The sequence below is a fragment of the Heteronotia binoei genome, chromosome 2 (assembly GCF_032191835.1).
Source record: "Heteronotia binoei isolate CCM8104 ecotype False Entrance Well chromosome 2, APGP_CSIRO_Hbin_v1, whole genome shotgun sequence".
In the NCBI taxonomy this organism is placed as follows: Eukaryota; Metazoa; Chordata; class Lepidosauria; order Squamata; family Gekkonidae; genus Heteronotia; species Heteronotia binoei.
Window position 1 is genome coordinate 201321382 of NC_083224.1, and position 23890 is coordinate 201345271.

The window sequence follows — 23890 nt, forward strand, 5'->3', positions numbered from 1 at the left end:
GCCAAGCTATTTAAATTTATAATTTGCAGCCTATGCAGGGTGGTTATGTTGTTTTTATCACTAAAGGCAGGATGCATCAGAAGCCAATTTAGCAAGAATCTTTGACCCGTGGTCTTTACCCTTTGGATTTCTTGTCATTCATATGCTTCTCTACGAACTGTATGCTGGCCTTCTTAGCTTTCTGCTTCACGCTTTTCACCTATTGGAAAACAAATCCAGAAGTGAAACTTGTTGGTTTGTTCTTTAAAGAGAAAGTCTCACACTGCCCGAGGCTGGAGCGCAGTTTCTGAAGTCCTTTTTCTAAAGCCACAAATATGTTTAAAATCAAAAACACAAGTACCCAGCTGAACTGGAACAAATACCGACATACTCCAGCATGGCTGTCTTTAGCCTGTCAAATGCTTCTGGGGAAACCTACAAGCCAGGCATAAAGGCATCCGGTCCTATTAATTTAATTTTTCGATTTAGACCTGCCCTATCTCACAAGCTAAGTAATATCATAAGTACAGAATTACAGAAACCATCATCCACATCATTGGCAACAAGTCCTAACCACATATAGGCTGGTAATGTTCAGCATAGCATAAGCACCTAGATGGTAAGGTGCTGGGGGCAGCAATGACTCCAGGGGACACCTGTTGGATCAAATAAAAGCTGGCGGAAGAGCTCCTTCTTAGATAAGTCTCGCAGGGCCCGGATCTCCAGTAGGAGCTCATTCCACCAGGTGGGGGCCTGGACTGAAAAGGCCCTGGCTCTTGTTGAAGCCAGTTGGGCATCCTTAAGACCAGAGATCACAAGATGTTATTCAGCTGACCTCAGAACCCAGAGGGGCTTATATGGGGGGGGCTCTATTTGCCAGCACTCATCTCCAGAAAAGTGACATTTAAGAGACTGAAAGCCAGAATGTGGTCTTTCTTGGATACTATTCCAGGGTAATGGAATAGCCTACTGGGAGAAATATGTCAGACTAAGACCCCAGATTCAGGTGGGTAGCCTGAAGCAAAAGAACAAAGTTCAAGTCCACTGGCACCTTTAAGACCAACAAAGTTTAATTCTGGGTGTAAGCTTTTGTGGGCATGCACACTAGCACAACACCAACGCAGGCAACACAAAAGCTTATGCCCAGAATTAAACTTTGTTGGTACCCATGGCACCTTTAAGACCAACAAAGTTTAATTCAGGGTATAAATTTTTGTGTGCAACTACAACTCTGATGTAACAGGGGTACAATCCCCTCCTCCCCCCATTTTCAAGAAAGGGTTTTAAAGCCAACGGAGGGCACTGATTGACATTTAAAATATTGTCACCCTTTCAGTGTTACTAGTAACAAGAGGCAAGAGAAATATCTTCAGCTAAGAAGCAAATCATGACAGGCTTTTCTGAATGTGTCCTAGAAGAGATAATTATTTTGCTTATAAGAACATAAGAGAAGCCATGTTGGATCAGGCCAACGGCCCATCCAGTCCAACACTCTGTGTCACACAGTGGCAAAAAATTTTATATATACACACACACTGTGGCTAATAGCCACTGATGGACCTCTGCTCCATATTTTTATCTAAACCCCTCTTGAAGGTGGCTATATTTGTGGCTGCCACCACCTCCTGTGGCAGTGAATTCCACATGTTAATCACCCTTTGGGTGAAGAAGTACTTCCTTTTATCTGTTTTAACCTGTCTGCTCAGCAATTTCATCGAATGCCCACAAGTTCTTGTATTGTGAGAAAGGGAGAAAAGTACTTTTTTCTCTACTTTCTCCATCCCATGCATTATCTTGTAAACCTCTATCATGTCACCCCGCCGTCGACGTTTCTCCAAGCTAAAGAGTCCCAAGCGTTTCAACCTTTCTTCATAGGGAAAGTGCTCCAGCCCTTTAATCATTCTAGTTGCCCTTTTCTGGACTTTCTCCAATGCTATAATATCCTTTTTGAGGTGCGGCGACCAGAACTGCACACAGTACTCCAAATGAGACCGCACCATCGATTTGTACAGGGGCATTATGATACTGGCTGATTTGTTTTCAATTCCCTTCCTAATAATTCCCAGCATGGTGTTGGTGTTGCTTAATTATAGGCAGAAAGTCCGTCCTGGCCTGTCTTATTTTATCCACATAGCCTGCTCTTCCATCCAAGCTTGCTGTCCCCTTCTCAGGATGGTGGGGTGTTTGTGTGTGTGTGTGTTTTAAGCAGGGCTTTTTTTGTAGCAGGAACTCCTTTGCATATTAGGCCATGCCTCCTTGATGTAGCCAGTCCTCCTGGAGCTTACAGTAGGCCCTGTATGAAGAGCCTTGAAAGCTCTTGGGGGATTGACTACATCGGGGGGGGGGGAGTGGTCTAATATGCAAAGGAGTTCCTGTTACAAAAAAAGCCCTGATTTTAAGTATGGATGTCACTGGCTTCTAGAGCAGATCCTGACCTACAAAGGCCCGGCCAGTTGAAATTTGGGGGCAGAAGTTTAATCGTCCCCCTCCCACTTCCCCCTCCTTCCATTTCCCTGGTCTCTCTGTGATTACAAAGAAGCACAAATGGCTCCTTATCCACCAGCCCCAGAAAGCTACAAGGAGAGAGGCAAAGAAGGGGAAGAAGAGTGGAACAAAGTGGAGCAAGAGAGGATTCTGCCCCACTGAGGAAGGAGGGAGAAACCTTCAAGGCAGGCAAGTGCTGGACTTCAGAGGGTCACGAGGACACAAGTGGAGAAAAAGCAGGAAGGGGAGGACAGCGATACACTTTTTTAGCTGGACTCCAAAATGAAAAGCCACATGGAACCTTCTATGAAGATGAAACAAGACACTCCAGGAGAGCATGTAAACCAGGGGTGGGGAACCTCTGTCCCAAGGGCCATATGTGGCCCTCAGGGATTGCTGGGCTGAACCGAACCATGTGGTAACATCCCTGGGGCCTGGCTGGCCAGCGAGGATCGTAGGGCCCAGCCACACTGTGCAGCAGCCTCCCCAGGACCAGGCAGGGATCACAGGGCCCAGATGTACTGTGCGGCAGCCTCCCTGGGACCTGGCCGGCCGGCCAGAATTGCTGTAGGGCCTGGAAAAGTTACTGTCACAGTTCACTTTGCACTTGATTATCCCAGATGGTGTGGCCTAATATGCTACTAAGTTCCTGCTGGGCTTTTTCTACAAAAAAGCCCCAGACCTATGCATTTGTCTAGGGCAGCGGTCAGTGTGTGTGTGTGTGTGTGAGCGCCAGATTAGGCACTCTCCACATGACTTCAAATAGAACAATTATTTGCATTAATTTTGCTGGCCTGAATCATTCTCCCTCGGCGGAGCACTGTTTTTTAAATTGGTAATTTTTTATGGCCTGTGAATGATGTTATAAATATCCATATGGCCCTTGGCAGAAAAAAGGTTCCCCACCCCTGATGTGAACTTTTTGAGGGATCCAGGACTCTTCCTCTACGACTGATGAACGGCAGGGGGAAGCCCTCCGCATCCCGTCTCGGAGTAAGGGCAAGATGGATCAGTAAGCAAAAGGCTACGGCAAAAGAGTTCTCACCACGGCAGGCCAGTAGGGGTATCTTGAGAACTTGCACCAAACCAGCATCCCCGCTTCCATCGAGCAAGGCTCTAGAGGCACAACAGACAGACAGGGTTTAGTCCAATCCAATCCAAATACCTTTATTGGCATAGCAACAAAAAGTACAGCATGGCAAATTTACATAAGAGTTTCAGTTATAAAAACCAGTCGGACATCAAGAAAGGGAGCTAGTCTTTTGCTCCCTGATTGTTATGGCAGCCAAAAGGTACTTTGCAACTAGGCTTGTGATATGGGAACATCGGTCAGACAGCAGAAAGAAAACTAACTTCGCCTCAGATAATCCATAAAGCTTAGACAGGATAGGTTTGATCATACAGTCCTGCGCTTCCTTATAAAAAAACCACAGTGAAGTAAGACATGGGTGACTGTTTCGAAGTGCCTTCCATTACATGGGCAGACTCTTTCTTGATAAGGCAGGGGTGTTGAACTCATTTGTTGTGAGGGCCAGATCTGACCTAAATGAGACCTCGTTGGGCCGAGTCATGTCGGACTGAGCTGTGTGTATACCAATTAGGTAGCAGAGATATAAACTTTATAAAGGACAAAGACACACACACAATTAAAGTTGTTGTTGTTGTTTTTTTTAAAAAATCCTAAAATAAAACATGCTTGAAACATTAGTACTCATTGGTCTTAAAGGTGCTTTCTTTGTATCTCTCCCATGGGATCCAGGGAACTGGGCAAAGGAAGCTGTGGCTCTTTCCAGGAAACCAGGAGGGAGAGGAGCCTCAGCCAATAGAAGGAAGAGAGGCTTGTCTCAGTAGCTCTGCTGTACAATTGAGAGAGCCTGGCAAAGCAAACTTTACCTCCACGCTTCCTCCCCAAGGGAGGAGCCTCAGCCAATGGAGAAAATAAGAGGCTGTGCTCTGTAGCCCCTGTGCAATTGAGCAAGCCTTGCAAAATAAGCTGTGATGCGGAAGGAAGCAAGTGAGAGGGAGAAGGAAGCAGATGACAGCCAGTTGCTCAGGGGCCTGATAGGAGCCCTTCGGGGGCCTGATTCGGCCCTCGGGCTGCATGTCTGACACTCCTGTGATAAGGGATGTCGGCAAACCTCCCAGACAGTACTGCTGAGGGTAAAACGTTGAGTCTTTCTAACATAAAGGAGCGGCGTAACTGGGGTGACACAAGCTGAGAAAGGTAAGCATCAGGCAGCCCATAATCTGGGTTTAGTCAGCAGCAGGCTAGGGGTGGCGGGGGCCTTCGGGCCATTCTGCATGGAAGCGGGGCTTTCCCAAGCGCGGCTGCGATGGCCAGGGTGGGTCATTCCTGCCTCCTCAGTGCATGGGCAGGGGCACACAGAGACACCCCGAACCCCCCCAATTCTAAATCGGAACGGTGGGAAATATCACTCCCAATACAGCTAAAGGTCAAATGGGAATGGATCCCTCCTTCACCTTGATGCAGGAGGATACTAGGGAGTTCTTCTTCATCGTCAGCTGCCTCTTCATCCACAAAAGCTGAGCTGAGGCATAGTTCTCCGGTTGGACTAAGTCTCCGTGCTGCCTCCAAGGGAGACTCGAAGCCTGCTCGCGAAGCAATAAACACGCATCACCTTGCTTTATACGCAACCCGGACATGACAGAAATACCCCCTCCCTAGTCTGTGTTGTGTGCAGGGGTGGAATTCTAGCAGGAGTTCTTTTGCATATCAAGCCACTCCCCCACCCGATGTAGCCAATCCTCCAAGAGCTTACAAAAAAGAACTTGGTCAGCTCTTGGAGGATTGGCTACATCAGGGATGTGAGGCCTAATATGCCAAGGAGCTTCTGTTAGAATTCCACTCCTGGTTGAATGTGAAACGAAACATGTTTGCGCTGTTCACACAGATACCCCACACGAAAGCCCAAGGATATTGTCACCTGGTTTACATTTTGAACTGGGAATTCTCCGGTTTAGACTGAAGAACGCCGAAGTATTCGGCGAGACTCCAGAAGCCTTCGCATCAATAGAAAGGGCTCGGATTTAGAAAGATAAATATTCATGATGCAGAGCGGACACCTTTTCTCTCCAAGATGGAAGCTAGTTCCAAAGATGTACCTGATAAAAGGAGCATATGGAATGTACCTTGCATCTGGGGAAGCTGAGAGGGCGTGGCTGGCCCCAGGTCACCCTCTGAGCTTTCACAACATACTGGGGATTTGAACCTGGGTCTCTCACAGGGCTGTAGCCAATGGGATTCAATAGGGGCACTGCCCCTGTGTCCCCCTCCTGCTGGCGATGGTTGTGGTCTCCCAAATCTTAGTCCAGCCCTCTAACCATTACACCACAATGGCTCTGGGAATGAGAAGGTTCCAGGGTTTCTTATGAAAGTGCTGTGAAGTGTTGCTCACCATTTAGAATATTTCCACTATGCAGCACAGATGAAGAAGAAGACCGCAGATTTATACCCCGCCCTTCTCTCTGAATCAGAGACTCAGAGTGGCCTACAATCTCCTTCCCCTTCTTCCCCCACAACAGGCACCCCGTGAGGCAGGTGGGGCTGAGAGAGCTCTCCCAGAAGCTGCTCTTTCAAGGACAACTCTGCGAAAGCTATGGCTAACCCAAGGCCATTCCAGCAGCTGCAAGGGGAGAAGTGGGGAATCAAACCTGGTTCTCGCACAATCACTACACCAACTCACCCAATCAGCTATACGCGGAACCGGCCTCTAGAGAGACATCCTTGAAATCAACAAAACAGCACAGAAGGGCCACCCGTTTCACACAAACAGGCACACAACGGCCCACCGCCAGCTAAGGGAGGAGCAGCAGTTGTGTAGGCCCAAGCAAAGACCCATCTGACCAGCCCCGCCCTTTCCCCTCTCCTCTGTCAGAGGCCAAACTGCTGAATGGGCAATGTAACAATTTAGTCATTCATAAATGGTTTTTAGCTAGCCGCTTTGAGATGGTATTTCTCAATGAAAAGCAGGACACCAGCCTGCCAGATAAAAACGGATAAAAGCCAATGCTCCCCCTAAGCTGTGGAGTCTTTTGAGCAAAAATCTACTTTGTGAGCTACTGGCATTAGAGATGTGAGTGAGTGATTTGGCGACCGCATAAATTAGTTTGCTCTGGAGCCATCCTTCCTGAACGAAGACAAAAATGGGTGAGCGGGAGGCTAAAACCGAGTGGGCAGTTGTGTTGGTTTGAAGCAGTAGAACAAAGTGGGAGTCAAGTGACACCTTTAAGACCAACCAAGTTTTATTCAGAACGTAAGCTTTCGTGTGCTCTCTAAGCACATTTCATCAGACAAAGAATCGGGTACAGTGGGCAGAGCTACATATAGCTAATAGGCAGTGGTGTAGAATGCAAAATGGTACAAATTTAAGATCCAAGGACAGAATAGTAAAATTAACAAATTGAGCAAACCTTTGATCTGGGCAGCATGAGTATGAGAAAGCAATAAAACAGCAATATGTCAAAATGTGAGAATGACTGTCAATCACTCTATTATATAAGCCTGGGTCAAAAAGAGGGCATTACTTTCTCAAAAGTACTCTGCTCAGGTACTTTTCAACCCAGAGAAATATCTGCAAACCCCAGAGCTGAGCCCTTCATCTGCGAACTCAGATTAAGCCCTACAATTCGAGCATCTTGGATACCAACAGCATTTTGGGGGTAAAGACTTTCTGAGAAAGACTTTGATCTACCCAGACAAAAGGTTTGCTCAATTTGTATTCTGTCATTGGATCTTAAATTTGTACCATTTTGCATTCTAAACCACTTGCCTACCAGCTATATGTAGCTCTGTCTACTGTACCGGATTCCTCATCAGATGAAGTGTGCTTAGAGCACACAAGTCTTTTGAGCAAAACCTTCTGAATAAAACTAAGTTGGTCTTAAAGGTGAAATTGACTCCTACTTTGTTCTACTGGAGGCTAAAAAATGGTGAGCTAGCTCACACTAACTCAGCTTAGCAGGAACACTGATAAAAGTGTACCTTTTCCTTCCCAATCGCAAAGCTGGAAGTTTTTTGCTTCCTCTGCCCACGGATACAGGTTTTCCTTCCGGATGCCATCCAAAACAGCCCCAACGGGATCAGGGCTGCCGGCTGAGCCCTCGTGAAGACTCGCACCTCTTCTTTCTTGGCAAAGAGAGGACACCGCAGGGGTTTGTTTCTGACCTTTCAAGTCCTGAGGGTGCCTCTCGCCATCCCGGTCTTTGCTGTATTTCCTGGGCGGGAGCTCTTCTTCCTCCGCGGGACCCTTTTCTGCTTCAGCTGAAGGACATTTGATGGGCGACCCAAGCAGGCTCCTTCTCAGCCCCAGTTCACCACCAAGCTTTCTGCCCGGAGTCAATTTGGCAAAGTTGGGAGAGGAGCGAGTCGGGGTGCTAGTTCTAGCGAAGCATTTCGAAGGAGGCGGGGAGGAGCTCCTTTCCCTGCCGGCCTCCTCTTGAGGGTGCCTCTCCCCCACTTTAGAGAAACGCGGGGATCTTCTGCTTGCGACGGGGCCAGACAACGGTTTCAGTGTGACCTCTTTCTTAGGCGTCACTGGCGTTTTGGCTTTGGCTGCACGTCGGGGTTGGCCTTTCAACTCCCCATTTCTCAAAAGGACTCTTGATTTAGACCCAGGCAATTTGGCACTGGGAGATTCCTTGGGTTTTCCCCTGGAACGATTACAACACTTATTTGGGGCACCCATGATCTGCAGTGCTGCGGCTGCCTCCCTTTCCCTCTTCTGCATGTCATTTTGAGAGGAGCGCGGCCAATGGCCAGCCACATGGCCTTCGGTTTCCTTCCGGGTTGCTGCTTTACTTTTTGTAGCCTTTGAAGGGCTTCTTTCTTTGGACTGTGCGGTTTGTTGCAAAATGTCCAGAGCTTCCCGAAGAGCTCGCCGATACGTTATCTCTTCCATTTTATCGTGGTCTTTCCTGCTCTGACCTGCTAAGAAACACACTCAGATGTACAAATGTGACTACTCAGAATCCCCAAGTCTGCCTCCCTGGACACCAAGGGTAGGGACACACAGAAGAAGATGATGATGCTGGATTTATATCCCGCCCTCCTCTCCGAATCTCAGAGTGGCTCACAATCTCCTTTATCTTCCTCCCCCACAACAGACACCCTGTGAGGTGGGTGGGGCTGAGAGAGCTCTCCCAAAAGCTGCCCCTTTCAAGGACAACTCTGCAAGAACTATGGCTGACCCAAGGCCATTCCAGCAGGTGCAAGCAGAGGAATGGGGAATCAAACCTGGTTCTCCCAGATAAGAGTCCGCACACTTCACCACTACCCCAAACCGGCTCCCATATGGAGAATGACTTGCTTGCTCCCTTACAGAGTATTCATCACTGCAAAGGGCAAACGATATGCAGAGGGAGCATCCCTTATGGATCCTTGTGGGCATGAGGTCACTGTCCGCGGAACAGGAGGAACACTCCCAACACAAGGCAACAACGTGGAAGCAATCCATACCTAAGTTTGCAGCAATGCATTCGATGCTCTCCTCCGTCAAGAGCTCAACGCTTTTGCAATGCACACGCGCTCTGAAAACAAAAAGGAGAAAGTCATCAAAAACAGAGCTCTGGAACAAAGAAGGAGTCGAGTGACACCTTTAAGACCAATGAAGTTGTATTCAGAATGTAGTGTAATAAATGGGAAGACCATTTGGTCTGGATAGCAATAGAAGGTGATAAAAGTTGCCTGTTAATTGCTGTTGGTGAAAGTCTTTCTTATGCTGTTTTGTCATTTGATCCTTTGTGTCAGTTAATACTCTTAACCCCCCAACTACATGTATTTCAGCCCACTGTCCCCTATCCCGTCTGAAGAAGTCTGCATGCGTACGAAAGCTTCCATTCTGAATAAAACATTCTTGGTCTTCAAGGTGCTCCTGGACTCCTACTTTGTTCTACTCTGCTTCAGACCAGCACAGCTGCCCACTTGGAGCTCTGGAGTTAGCTAGCATTTACATTCAAATATCTATGTCTCACTTTTCCCTTTGCAGCTCAAGGCAGATAACAATTCACAGCTATGTGCAACCACACAATTAAATACACACATGCTCTTTAAATCCCATTCTTTTCCCACACCATTTGCTGCCTAAACCGCTCCAGCAAACACTTGGGGACATGCTCAGAAGCAAACGTCTGCAGCGCGTCTCAACAAAAAAAGGTTTGCTACAGAAATGACATTAACAGCCCATGACAAAGAAGCCCACAAACTTGCAAAGGGAATAATGTACGGAGAGGGGTTGGGGGTGCTTCATTTAAATGTTTGTTTTGTTGGGCACTCCCTCATAGGTCAACTCCTTCCTAACCGATGTTTATGTTTGGTATGTATTGAATGAACAAACGAACAAATATTTATTTACAGTCAGACCATTATTTACACGCCACAGGCCATTAAGCACAATATATCCTTATTAAAACCACCAAAAATATCCCAAATCTAGAAAGTCTAAAATAAGTCTAAAATGTCAAATATCCAGGGCTCATTTTCTTGCAGGAGCTCCTTTGCATATTTGGCCACACCCCCTGATGTAGCCAATCCTCCAGGAGCTTACATGGTTCCTATTACAGGGCAGACTGTAAACTCTTGGAGGATTGGCTACATCATGGGGGTGTGGCCTAATATGCAGAAAAGCTTTTGCTACAAAATGAGCCCTGCAAATATCAAATATCTGTTTATTTTATTTTATTCTATTTTTAGCCTGCCCTTCCCGTAGGACAGGCTCAGGGCGGGTTACATCATAAAAACAATCAACAGTAAAAACAATAAAAGACCAATTTAAATATATAACATCTAAAACTACAGAATGACTAAAATGGCAGGTCCTGCCTCACAACTGTACAGTAGATCTTACAGCACTGAGATGGAATGAAGGGCGGAGGCCGGTAACAAGTGACGCCCACTGCCTCAGCTGAAAGCCTGGCGAAAGAGCTCTGTTTTACAGGCCCTGTGGAACTGGAGCAGATCTCCAGGGGGAGGAGCTCATTCCACCAGGCAGGGGCCAGGGTTGAAAAGGCCCTGCCTTTCGTTGAGTCTGGATGGACGATTCTGGGGCCGGGTATTATTACCAAAAGTTGCTGGGTCACTGATTATAAAGACCTCAGGGGCTCATACAGGGAGAGGCGGTCCCGAAGGAATGCTGGCCCCTCGGCCATGAAATCATATAAATCACACAATTCAGACAGGCCATACAGAATCATGTTTCTTATTGTGGAATTTTACCAAATGGTAACAAAATTTAGCTATTTGTCTGGAGATAAGCAGATTTTCATCAGTTAAAAGTTTCTCCAGGCAGGCCTCGTCTGCATCCACTATTGTTCTGTCTAAAAATGGGGAAATAAAACTTATCCATATATCCTTGGTGGAGTGGACATCGAAAGAACATCTGGATCATTGATTCCACTTCTCTCATGGGGCAAGGGCAACATCTGTCTTCATATGGGACCCTCCCATATTTCCCATCTAGCACCTTTGAAGGAATAACCGCACATCGATGGTATGTATTGTAACTCTCCAAAAAATGTTTTAATGAGGCACGTTTAGGAAGGGAGTTAATCTGAATGGTTTTACAACATGATTTTATCATGTATGTTTTAAATTGTTAGCTGCTTTTGTAAAGCAGAAAGGCAGAGATATAAAACTGTGGAAGTAAATAAATAAATTGTAGATAAATTTATTTTGTATGGAGTCTTAACAAGTCAGCCCAAAGGGCCCATCCTGTGGAACGCCTCCGCAAGACACCAATGAGGGATAGTCGTTAGAAGGTCAGATTAAGACCCAGGTAGGGCTGTCAAATCCAACTAAAGAAATCTGGGGACTTTGGGAGTGGAGCCCGTTGTAAGGGTGTGGCAAGCACGACTGAACTCCAAAGGGAGTTCTGGCCATCACATTTAAAGGGACCATGCTCCTTTTAAATGCCTTCCCTCCGTTTGGAATAATGAAGGATAGGGGCACCTTCTTTGGGGGCTCATATAATTGGACCCCCCTGTCCAATCTTTTTGAAACTTGAAATTATTTTGACCGGAGTCACCAGATGCTACGCTGAAAATGTGATCCCTCTACCTCAAAATACGACTCCCCTAGAGCCCCAGATACCCATGGACAACCACCCCAGATCAATTCTCCATTATAGTCTATTATACATTTCTCCATTATACATTTCCTCCCCCACACCCAGTTTCTGATCACCCTCCAAACCGGGGGATCCAAACCGGGGGATTCCATGCCCCCAACTGAGGATTGGCAGCCCCTAGACCCAGGAGACCTGGGTTCAAATTCCCCTCTTGCCATGAAAGCCACTGTGCTGTCACTTGCAGTCCACCTAACCAGCTCACGTGGTTGTTTTGCAGAGACCAGAGAGCCACAGGCAGGGCCCTGAGCCTCCTTGGCAGGAAGCAGGATAAGAAGGCAGGGGCCCAGCAGCGGTACTTAACTGTTCATTCAAACCTAGGATTTCAACCAAGCAGTAGGTCGCCGCACCTTTGCAAGCCTGCCGTGTTTGGGAAGCACAGCCCCGAGACAAAACCTGGGAAGAGGAAGGGAAAAACATTGAGCTGTTCCAAAAAGCATGCATGCAAGAGAACAGGGTGTTATGGGAGATGAATGGCGAAGAAGAAGATGATATTGGATTTACATCCCGCCCTCCACTCTGAATCTCAGAGTAGCTCACAATCTCCTTTATCTTCCTCCCCCACAACACCCTGTGAGGTGTGTGGAGCTGAGAGGGCTCTCACAGCAGCTGTCCTTTCAAGGACAACACCTGCTATAGCTATGGCTGACCCAAGGCCATTCCAACAGCTGCAAGTGGAGGAGTGGGGAATCAAACCCGGTTCTCCCAGATAAGAGTCCACATACTTAACCACTACAGCGAGCTGTGCTACCAGTCTGAGAAAACAATACTGATGGACTTGAGGGTCTGATTCAGCGTAAGAAAACTTCATGTGTAAGAACAGAGTAAAGCGATACCATCACTTCACGTGATCTCCATCTTTGAGTTTAACATTTTAAAAAATTACCAATCCAAATTCTAAAAGAAGCATAAACTACACAGATGTAACAAATTTACCTTGTTTCTCTTATTTTTCAGTATTTATTCTGGTTTTGCTATTCCTGAAAACTAAAAGCCCTCAATTTGCACTCCCCCCCCCCCACTATTATTTGAGATCTCTCCAGCATTGTCCACACCAGTTATTTCACAGTCATGAAGGCTAGAAACCTGTTTTTTTATTTAAAAAAATGAGTTCTGCCCTATTGTGTTTTCTTGCTGCTTGGTACAACCACAGAACAGCCCTTATAACAGCCAGTTAAAACAGGCACATGCATCCGAGATTCACCCTAGAAATCATAGAATTGGAAGGGACCTCCAGGATCATCTAGTCCAGCCCCCTGCACAATGCAGGAAACTCACAAATACCTCTTCCTAAATTCACAGGATCCTCATTGCTGTCTGATGGCCATCCAGTCTCTGTTTAAAAACCTCCAAGGAAGGAGAGCCCACCACCTCCCAAGGAAGCCTGTTCCACTGAGGAATTGCTCTAACGGTCAGGAAGTTCTTCCTAATGTTGAGCCAGAAACTCTTTTGATTTAATTTCAACCCGTTGGTTCTTGTCTTACCTTCTGGGGCCACAGAAAACAATTCCACACCATCCTCTATATGACAGCGCTTCAAGTCCTTGAAGATGGTGATCATATCACCTCTCAGCTGCCTTCTCTCCAGGCTAAACATCCCCAGCCCCTTCAACCTTTCTTCATAGGACTTGGTCTCCAGACCCCTCACCATCTTTGTTGCCCTCCTCTGGACCCGTTCCAGCTTGTCTATATCCTTCTTAAAATGTGGTGCCCAAAACTGAACACAATACTGCAGGTGAGGTCTTACCGGAGCAGAGTAAAGCAATACCATCACATCACGTGATCTGGACACTAGACTTCTGTTGATACAGTCCAAAATTGCATTTGCCTTTTTATTTTGTATTTTATTTATTTTTACTTATTGTAAATGTAGATGCAAAAGGACAGAAGAGCAGGATGGAAGAACGAGACACATCATTTATCAGTGGAAGCTATCATACCATATTAAAAATTGACTCAAGTATCTTTTTTAACTAAAAACCTATCTTTTCGTATGTTTTTTTAAAAAAAAATTCCAGAAAAACAAAGAGTCCTTAAGAAAGTTCACAACAAGATGACCAAAGCCAATAGAAAAACTGCCAGATTGAACTAGACAAACAACAACCCAGCAAGCCAAGACGGTCTCCTGCTGCTTGCTTAATTTGTTTCCTAAACACACCGCTGTTTTGCAATTTCATCTCCATTTGAGTGGAGGGCTTTGAACCTTACGATAAATCTCTGCCCAACCACACCGAAACTTCTTCCCTCTCTATAAAAAAACCTCAGAAACACTCGCAATCCGCCCAGGAGGGGGTGACCGGCTGTCAAATTAATCACCTTTGCTGGCCACAGGCGCTTCTTCCTCTTCAACAGGATATACTCGGCATCACTCATAGCTGCTTGCGGGGAGGGCAGACGGCACTGAAGTTAAAGGGAGTGCCTCCAAGATTCAGGCATTCTAAAAGACAAACAGGAGTACCCATCATTGTTCCTATTCCCATCCATCAACGTGGGTTGCCACGTCAGATTCAAAAAATATCTGGGGGCTTTGGGGTGGAGCCAGGAGACTTTGGGGGTGGAGCCAGGAGCAAGGGTGTGACAAGCACAATTGAACTCCAAAGGGAGTGCTGGCCATCGCATTTAAAGGGGCTGCGTGCCTTTTCAATGCCTTCCCTCCATTTGGAAATAATGAAGGATAGGGGTGCTTTATTTGGGGGGTCATAAAATTGGACCCCAGTGTCAGAACTGGCAGAACATCAAACAGAGTCCAAACTTGTTACAAAGTATAGGCGTTTATTCGAGAACTACAGTACTGAAGCTACAAGATAACACTGATGCCAAGGCCTGGCATCTAGTTACATTTTATGTGGTTAGAACAGCAACAATAAAATCATCTTTCACACGGGGTACAGACAAGTGTCTCATTCTCAGGGATCGTTATCAGAAGGGAGGATGCATTCCCGCTGAGAAGGCCTGTTCGGCCTGGCTTCAAACGGCCATCTGCAGATGTTGACCAGAGGTTATCTGTCACCCTCCAAGGATCACAGGGTGTTTGAAATGCAAAGCATTTGGGTGTTAGTTACAGAGGCAAAGCTTTATGTGTTAGTGTGGGCTTGCAATATGGAGTCAGTGTGGCTCACAGCATGTATGAAAGTTACAAGTTCTGACACCCAGGTCCAATTTTTTTCAAACTTGGGGGTGGGTGTTATGAAGAGAGGCACTGGATGCTATGCTGCAAACTGGTGCCCCCCTAGAGCCCCAGTTACACACGGATCGATTCTCTGGTGCCTCTCCTCAAAGGACTTCCCAAGTTTCAAAAAGATTGGACCAAGGGATCCCATTCTATGAACCCCAAAAGAAAGTGCCCCTATCCACCATTATTTCCAATGGAGAGAAGACATTTAAAAGGTGTGCAGTCCCTTAAAATGTGATAGCCAGAATTCCCTTTGGAGTTCAATTGTGCTTGTCACATTCTTGCTTCTGGCTCCACCCCCAAAGTCCCCAGATATTTCCTGAGTCAGGTCTGGCAACCCTAAACTGGCTGGACCACACACAAACACACGCCCTATAGTAGGATCAGCTTCAGGCCTCCACAGCGTCTGCTTGGGCTGCTCCATCAAGGGATATTAGAGCACTTCTGGGGGTCTAGTTGAGTACCTCCTTCCTCTATAGCAGCCACTTGCCCCTGGAAGCCGCCAGATGGGCACAGAGGCCAAATGGTCCTGTATTCCCACCCCCACCCCCCTAGAGTTGCCAAGTCCAATTCAAGAAATATCGGGACTTTGGGGGTGGAGCCAGTAGCAAGGTTGTGACAAGCAGGATTGAACTCCAAAGGGAGGCTGTTTTTTGAGGTAGAGGCAGCAAACTTTCATCATAGCATCAGAGGCCCCTCCTCAAAACATCCCACAGGTTTCAAGACGTTTAGACCATGGGGCCCAATTCTATGAGCTCCAAAAGAAGGTGCCCCTATCCTTCAGTATTCCAAATGGAGGGAAGGCATTTAAACGGCATGCAGTCCCTTTAATCCTGATGGCCAGAACTCCCTTTGGAGTTCAATCATGCTTGTCACACTCTTGCTCCTGACTCCACACCCAAAGTCCCCAGATATTTCTTGAGTCAGACTTGGCAACCCGGGAGGGGGGAGGTGCCTGGGGACTGTGGGATTTGGCGAGGGGAAGGACCTCCTTCCACGGGTGCCAATTTCTCCAGGGGAATTTAGCTGCGCAGATGGGAGATCCGCTGTCATTCCAGGAGATCTCTCCATACCCCACCTGTGGCAAGGGGATGTCAACAGCTTCCGGGGTGGTGGGGGGGGAGGAGACCAAATATAATCGGGGAGGGGGGAGAAAATATCCCAACCGTAGTCCCCTCGCCCCTCTTGTAGGGTTGCCAGGTCCAATTCAAGAAATATCTGGGGACTTTGGGGGTGGAGCCAAGAGACATTGGGGGTGGAGCCAGCAGACATTGAGGGTGGAGCCAAGATCAAGGCTGTGACAAGCATCATTGAACTCCAAAGGGAGTTGTGGCCATCACATTTAAAGGGACCCCACACCTTTTCAATGGCTTCCCTCCATTGAGAATAATGAAGGATAGGGGCACCTTCTTTGGGGGCTCATAAGATTGGACCCCCTGGTCCAATCTTTTTGAAACTTGGGGAGTATTTTAAGGATGGACACCAGATGCTGTGCTAAGAATTTGGTGCCTTTACCACAAAAAACAGCCCCTCCAGAGCTCCAGATACCCACGGATCAATTCTCCATTATACCCTATGGGAATCGGTCTCCATAGGGAATAACAGAGTTCCCAGCAGACATTCCCCTCCCCCCCCCGCCTTCTGATGACCCTGAAGCGGGGGGAGGGCCTCCAAACCGGGGGGATCTCCTGCCCCCACCTGGGGATTGGCAACCCTCCCCTCTTGATCCAGTCCCAAGCCGACAGGCCCCCACTCCTCCCTTCCGCCCTCCATTCCCTTCGGGCCTCTCCTTTAGAAACCCTGAACAAAACTCTCCCCCTCCCAAATTTTCAGACCTAACCGTCCGCCCCCCCCCTCCCCCCCAAAATTAATAATTATTACCTCAGCGCGAAATCTGCGGGCGGTGGGATTCGAACCCGCGTTCCACGGGGAGGGGTTCTCCATCCAGCCCCGTTTTTGTGTCGCCGCTCAATGACGCCAACGTAACCCCGCCCCCCCCGCTTTATTTCTCCCTCTGGTGGTTTCTGCCGTTTCGGAGAGCTCTCTCCCTACTGGTGGCCCCAGGAGCCAATCATGGAAGGGCTTCCTCCTGCCCGCCCTCATTCGAATAACGAGGGAGAAAAGAGCGAGAGGGACGCTTGCGCAGTATTTTGGAGTTCTTCTCAACGCTCCTCTCTCCCCTCAGACCCTCCCGTATTAAAGAAGCCAATCCACTTGCAGAGGTTTTTTTTCTTTCACCGCCCTCACGGGGGTGGGTAGACAAGCAACCAATCAAATTTCAGAGATTTGCCTTCACTTCTCACCCTTTGGCCAGTCAGGAGGTGACGTTTTGTTTTGCCGTCTGCCCCGCCTTACACTCGTAGGGGGCTTTTAACGGTCTCTGCTTTCGCGCTAGGACAAGAGAGGGAGCCAATCAGAAACGCTCTTCCACCTTTCTTCCTCTCTGATTGGACAGTGTGCAGCCTACGCCCTTTCCCCATGTCCCATGTGTTTCTGCGCGCACTTTTTTCCCCCGATGGAGAAGTGTTTTTCAACGAAGGGTTGCCAACGTCCAGGTGGAGCCTGGAGATCTCCCGGCATTGCAGCTGATCTCCAGAGTCAGAAATCAGCCTCACTGGAGACAATGGCTCTGTGCCAATATACCCTGCTGAGTTTGGTCCCGCCCCTCTTCAACCCCTCCCGCCCCCATAATGTACCCCCCATCTCCAGGAATTATCAACCCACAGTTGGCAACCCTATGATCAAACTGAAAAGGTAACCCCCTCTCCCCCAAAAGAGAGTCAACTGTACTTCTGGAAATAGATCCAGGGGGTAGCCAATTAGGGTTGCTAGGTCCAATTCAAGAAATATCGGGGGACTTTATGAAGAAGCAAATCTCCATTCAGCGGCTTGTGTTCACTGCACATAGGAGCATCGCTCGAGACAACCATCTATAACCTCTCATGCATGCACACTTAATCATGCATATTCAGAGTACAATAGATGGCACAGCTGGAATTTTACCCCCCCCCCCCGCAGCTATTATGCTATTCTCTAATGCTGATTTCCAGGCTAGTGAGAGATGAAATAAAAACATTTTCATTTGGCTCCTAGACTGGCACATGTAAAAAGCTAAAGGTAGTCCCCTGTGCAAGCACCAGTCATTTCTGACTCTGGGGTGATGCCGCATCAGCTAGGGTTGCCAAGTTCAATTCAAGAAATATCTGGGGATTTTGGGGGTGGAGCCAGGAGACATGGGGGTGGGCACAACCACCAAATGGCCACATGAGAGGCAGAGCCAAACACAGAGCAAGTCAAAATACAAGGGATAAGAACACATTAAAAAAATACACTAGGAAAGAGGAATCAGAGTAGGGTGACCAGGTCTGACTCAAGAAATACCCAGTGACTTTGGGGGTGGAGCCAGGAGACTTTGGGGGTGGAGCCAGGAGCAAGGTTGTGACAAGCATGATTGAACTCCAAAGGGAGTTCTGGCCATCACATTTAAAGGGCCCACACACCTTTTTAATGCCTTCCCTTCATTTGGAAACAGTGAAGGATAGGGGCACCTTCTTTTGGGGCTCATAGAATTGGACCTCCTGGTCCAATCTTTTTGAAACTTGGGGTGGGGGGTGTTTTTAGGAGAGGCACCAGATGCTATGCTGAAAATTTGGTACCTCTACCTCAAAAAACAGGGCCCCTCCAGAGCCCCAGATACCCACAGATCAATTCTCCATTATACCCTATGGGAATCGGTCTCCATAGGGTATAATAGAGTGCCTAGCGGTCATTTCCCTCCTGCTTTCTGATGACCCTGAAGAGGGGGGGAGGGCCACCAAACTGGGGGTCCCCTTCCTCCAACTGGGGATTGGCAACCCTAAGTCAGAGAGACAATAAAACCCACCCTTTGGTGGCAGCTGACTTTAAATGCTTTTTAAGCTGCCCTGCCCGTCAAATGGGCAATTAGAAGCCCTGCTGGACAGAGCCCCTCCCACTTTCTAAAAACACTTTGGGCACCAGGAAAGATGTTGGCGGGCGCCTTGTTGGCACACCACATTGTGGATCCCTAAATTCAGCTAGGAAATACCACTTATTAGAAGTGCTAAGATTCTCATCTAAGCTGCATCCAGTCCCTGATTAAACTTCTCAGAGTGGGTGTCAGAACTGGTAACTTTCCTATATGCTGTTAGTCTATGTGACTCCATATTGTAATCAAACACTAACCCAGGCAACCTTGTTCCAGCAACTCACTAACATCCCTGTGCATTTCAAACAAACTGTGATCACTGGAGGGTGACAGATAGCCTCTGGTCAACATCTGCAGATGGCTCTTTGAAGCCGAGCCGGTCAGTCTTTCTCAGCAGGATTCCATCCTCCCTTACTGATAACAAACCCTGGGAAACAGACCGTTGTCTCTAACCATGTGAAAGATTGTTTTATTGTTGCCACCAAAACCGCATAAAGTGTATCCAATGCTAACTTTCGGCATCAGTGTTATCCTGTACCTTCAGCTCTGTAGTTCTCAATAAACGCCTATACTTTGTAACAAGTCTTGGGCCTTGTTTGGAGTTCTTCCAGTTCTGACAGTGGGGTATGTTGAATGTGCCGGTTTGGCGTGGGATGTCGGAGAGGGGTTGGCGATCTGGCTGGTGTACCGTCCGCCTAACGCACCGGCCAGCGCCTTACCATCCCTGATGGAGGCTGTGGCGAGCTGGGCGTTGGAGTACCCAGGGCTTATGGTCCTGGGTGATTTCAACGTCCATGCCGACGACTCGGCCTCCACTCAGGCGATGGACCTAGTGTCTTCCATGGCGACACTGGGACTCTCTCAATTTGTTACGACACCCACGCACCAGGCCGGGCACATGTTAGACCTGATCTTTGCGTCCGGGATTTCGGTGAACGATATCGCGGTAGAAGCGGTGCCATGGTCGGATCACCTAGCCCTCAAGGCCCGTGTGGAGATGCCACCCCAACCCTGTATGGGCGGAGAGCCTATTTTGGCTCGCCCCCGGAGCCTGATGGACCCGGAACGGTTCCAAATGGCACTAGGGGATCCCTGGCCCCCTGGCGATTCCCTCGATGACCTGGTGGAGGCCTGGCAAGGCCGGCTAACCAGGGCCATCGACGAGATCGCACCTCGACGTCCTCTGCGCCCTCGCAGGAGGCTGGCTCCATGGTATACCCTGGAGCTACGCCGGCTGAAACAGGGGCTCAGACGACTAGAGAGGCAGTGGCGGCATACTCGGGACGAAGCGACGAGAACATCTTATAGAACGTTTATGAAGTCTTATGAGATGGCAGTCAAGGCTGCAAAGAAAGATTACTTTGCAGCCAAGATTGCATCTGCAGATTCGCGCCCGGCACAATTATTTAGAATAATTGGAGATCTTACTACATTGCCTCAAGGCAAACCAAATGTTAGGGAATTAGAGATTGGCTGTGAGGCTTTTGCGAAATATTTTGCAGATAAAATCACGTCGCTCCGCCAAGACCTGCCTATCACATTGGATGCAGTACGGGAACTTGAGGCTCCGCGCCTGTCTTCGGGTTTGGAGTTGGGTCGGTTTGACCCGCTCAGCCTGGAGGAAGTCGATGGAATTCTCTCTGTTGCGCGCCCAACAACTTGCGATTTGGACCCTTGCCCCTCCTGGTTGATTAAAGCTTGCCAGAGGGAGCTTAGATGTCCTTTACGGGACATAATAAATAGATCCCTCTCGGAGGGGCATTTCCCATCACCTCTGAAAGAGGCTTTGGTCCGCCCCCTCTTGAAAAAATGCACAGCAGATCCGGCCGAATTGGCAAATTACCGACCGGTTTCTAATTTACCGTTTTTAGGTAAAATTATTGAGAGGGCAGTGGCGCTGCAACTACAGGGTTTTCTGGATGACACTTCCGTCCTAGACCCTTGCCAGTCCGGCTTTCGCCCAGGCCACGGGACGGAGACAGTGCTGGTCGCCTTGGCAGATGACCTCCAGCGGCAACTGGATCGAGGAGGTGTGGCGGTGCTGATGTTGTTAGACCTGTCGGCAGCGTTCGACACGGTCGACCACCGGCTACTGACCCGCCGCCTCGCCGACATAGGGGTCAGGGGGCTGGCCTTACAATGGCTTTCCTCCTTCCTCAAAGGTCGGGGACAAAGGGTGGCAATCGGGGGTGAGCTTTCCCGGAGGCGCACACTAGATTGTGGGGTGCCTCAGGGAGCAGTTCTCTCCCCGATGTTATTTAACATCTACATGCGCCCCCTTGCCCAGATTGCCCGGAGTTTTGGACTGGGCTGTCATCAATATGCGGATGACACCCAGCTCTATCTGCTAATGGATGGCCGGCCTGACTGCGTTCCAGTGAACTTAGACCGGGCACTGCAGGCCGTGGCAACTTGGCTTAGGCTGAGTGGGTTGAAGCTGAACCCGACGAAGACAGAGGTCCTTTGCGTGGGGCGCGGCGCTCTGGGAAGGGAAATACCTCTCCCGGTTTTTGACGGTGCGCCGCTGAAGGCGGCGGGCTGGGTCAGGAGCCTGGGAGTCCTACTGGAGCCTTCACTATCAATGGAGGCCCAGGTAGCGGCCACTGCCAAGTCGGCATTCTTCCACCTGAAGCGGGCAAGGCAGCTGGCTCCTTTCCTGGAGCGCCGGGACCTGGCAACAGTGATCCATGCGACGGTCACCTCAAGACTAGACTACTGCAATGCCCTCTACATGGGGCTGCCTTTGTGTCGAACCCGGAAGCTGCAGCTAGTGCAGAACGCAGCGGCCAGGCTGTTATTGGGACTCCCGAAATGGGAGCATATACAGCCGGGGCTGCGTGAACTGCACTGGCTGCCAGTTACATACCGGGTCCGATACAAAGTGCTGGTTATTACCTTTAAAGCCCTATATGGCCGAGGACCTGCCTACCTAAGGGACCGTCTCTCCCCATATGAGCCCCAAAGAGCACTGAGGTCGGCAGGGAAGAACACGCTGACTATCCCTGGGCCAAAGGAGGCGAAATTACAGAGTACACGGGCACGGGCCTTCTCTGTTATAGCCCCGTGCCTTTGGAATCAACTTCCGGAGGAGGTACGGGCCCTGCGGAATTTGGACCAATTCCGCAGGGCCTGTAAGACCATCCTTTTCAAGCAGGCGTTTGTAGAACTTGATAGGATGGCTGTTTAATTACCAACGATTTATCTAGTGACCCCTGCCATAATACAAGTGTACAGATAACATCAGGAAGATCACCGCCGTTTAAACTATGGAATGATCCAGACATTTGGAACTGGTTTTAGATTGTTGTTTTAAATCAATGTATAACTTAAATGTTGTTTTAAATTACCTTATATTGTATATTTTATATTGTATAATTTTATCGAACTTTTGTCAGCCGCCCTGAGCCTGCCTAGGCGGGGAGGGCGGGATATAAATAAAATTTATTATTATTATATATGTTGAAGAACTGAAACATACTCATTTTTTCCTCCACCAGACCACTACAAACAAGCAACCTGCTCTTTTGTCATTCCAACGTATTCAAAAAAGAGCTCCTTCCATATTTGACAGCGTAAATTGATGCTAGACTTCCACCCCGAATAACCTTAGTGTGTGGCAGATCATTTGAAAAACTATTCCTCCAAAACAGCGGGCAAGCTAGCCATTAAACGATCACGTGGTCTGAAAAAAAAAAATCCATAAAGCAGGCAGCTCCGAAAATTCCTACATGCATCCCTTCCAGGAGTCACTTTAGGGCAGGGATGGGGAACCTTTTTTCTGCCAAGGGCCATATGGATATTTATAACATCATTCGCTGGCCATAAAAACATTATCAACTTAAAAAACAGTGCTCCGCCGAGGGAGAATGATTCAAGCCAGCAAAATTAATGCAAATAATTGCTTTTCTATTTGAAGTCATGTGGAGAGAGCCTAATCTGGCACACACACACACACGGCCCACTGCCCTAGGCAAATGCATAGATCCAGGGCTTTTTTGCAGGAAAAGCCCAGCAGGAACTTAGTAGCATATTAGATCACATCCCCTAATATTAGCATGTTAGGCCACACCATCTGGGATAATCAAGTGCAAACTGAACTGCGGCAGTAACTTTTCCAGGCCCTGCAGCAATTCTGGCCGGCCAGCCAGACCCCAGGGAGGCTGCTGCACAGTACATCTGGGCCCTGTGATCTCTGCCTGGCCCCGGGGAGGCTGCTGCACAGTGCGGCTGGGCCCCACGATCCTCACTGGCCAGCCAGGCCCCAGGGGGGCTGCCACTAGGGATGTGCAAAAAAAAAATAATTCGGAATTACATGGATTTGGAAGTATACGGGGAAAAAAAATTCGGAATCCCGTATACTACTGAATACTGCATTCGGAATAGCCGCATATACGGTAGATGCGCGGCTATTTCCGAATATACGGCCCCATTATTCCCTATGGGCCATTGAAATCAATGGCAAATAGGGCATATTTGAAGCCGCCTGGAGGGGAGGGGGTTTGAGGGAGAGCCCCCAAATTTGCAGGGGACCTGCAGAGGACTCTCCTCTACAAACCCTCCAAGTCCCAAAAAGATTGGTCCAGGGGATCCCATTCCAGGGGCACCCAAAGAGGGTGCCCCTATTCACCATTATACCCTATGGGCCATTGAAATCAATGGTAACATAGGGCATAATTAGAGGCTACTGAGGGGCAGGGGGTTTGAGGGAGAGCCCCAAAAACGGCAGGGAACCCGCAGGGGATTCTCCCCTACAAAACCCCCAAGTCCCAAAAAGATTGGGCCAGGGGGTCTCTGTCTTTGGGCTCCCCAAAAGGCCCATTGCCAACAATGATGGGGAAAGCCCAATTAGCCACTTCCTCCACTACAATTGCTGTGGGGAAAGTGGCTCTGGCCAGAGGGGAGTTTGAGGGAGAGGCCCCAAAACTGCAGGGCAGCTTCAGGGGACTCCCCAGCATAAAACCCCCCTGGCCCAAAAGGACTGCACCCATCTATGGGCACCCCAAAAGGAACACTGCTCCCAATGGTGAGAAAAAACCAATTAGAGCCACTTCCTCACTGTAATTGTCGTGGGAAAAGTGGCTCTGGGGAGCAGGAGGTTTTGAGAAGAGCCCTCCAAACTGCTGTGCAGCTTCAGGGCACTGTCCCACACAAAACCCACAAGGCCAAAAAAAAA

General features: G+C 48.5%; 1 protein-coding gene across 1 annotated transcript in view; it reads right to left on the reverse strand.

The window, feature by feature from the left end:
* The window catches only part of PWWP3A (PWWP domain containing 3A, DNA repair factor), a 32276-nt gene extending 15157 nt beyond the window's left edge, over window positions 1–17119 (reverse strand). Inside the window, exons 1-8 of the mRNA XM_060233447.1 lie at window positions 17075–17119; window positions 13916–14036; window positions 11905–11996; window positions 8939–9009; window positions 7466–8407; window positions 4945–5076; window positions 3509–3579; window positions 120–199 (exon numbers count right to left, since the gene is read on the reverse strand). Of these exons, the coding sequence (XP_060089430.1) occupies window positions 120–199; window positions 3509–3579; window positions 4945–5076; window positions 7466–8407; window positions 8939–9009; window positions 11905–11996; window positions 13916–13972 (1445 nt within the window). The 5' untranslated portion in view covers window positions 13973–14036; window positions 17075–17119. The remainder of the gene's footprint in view (window positions 1–119; window positions 200–3508; window positions 3580–4944; window positions 5077–7465; window positions 8408–8938; window positions 9010–11904; window positions 11997–13915; window positions 14037–17074) is intronic.
* Window positions 17120–23890: the final 6771 nt, after the last annotated feature.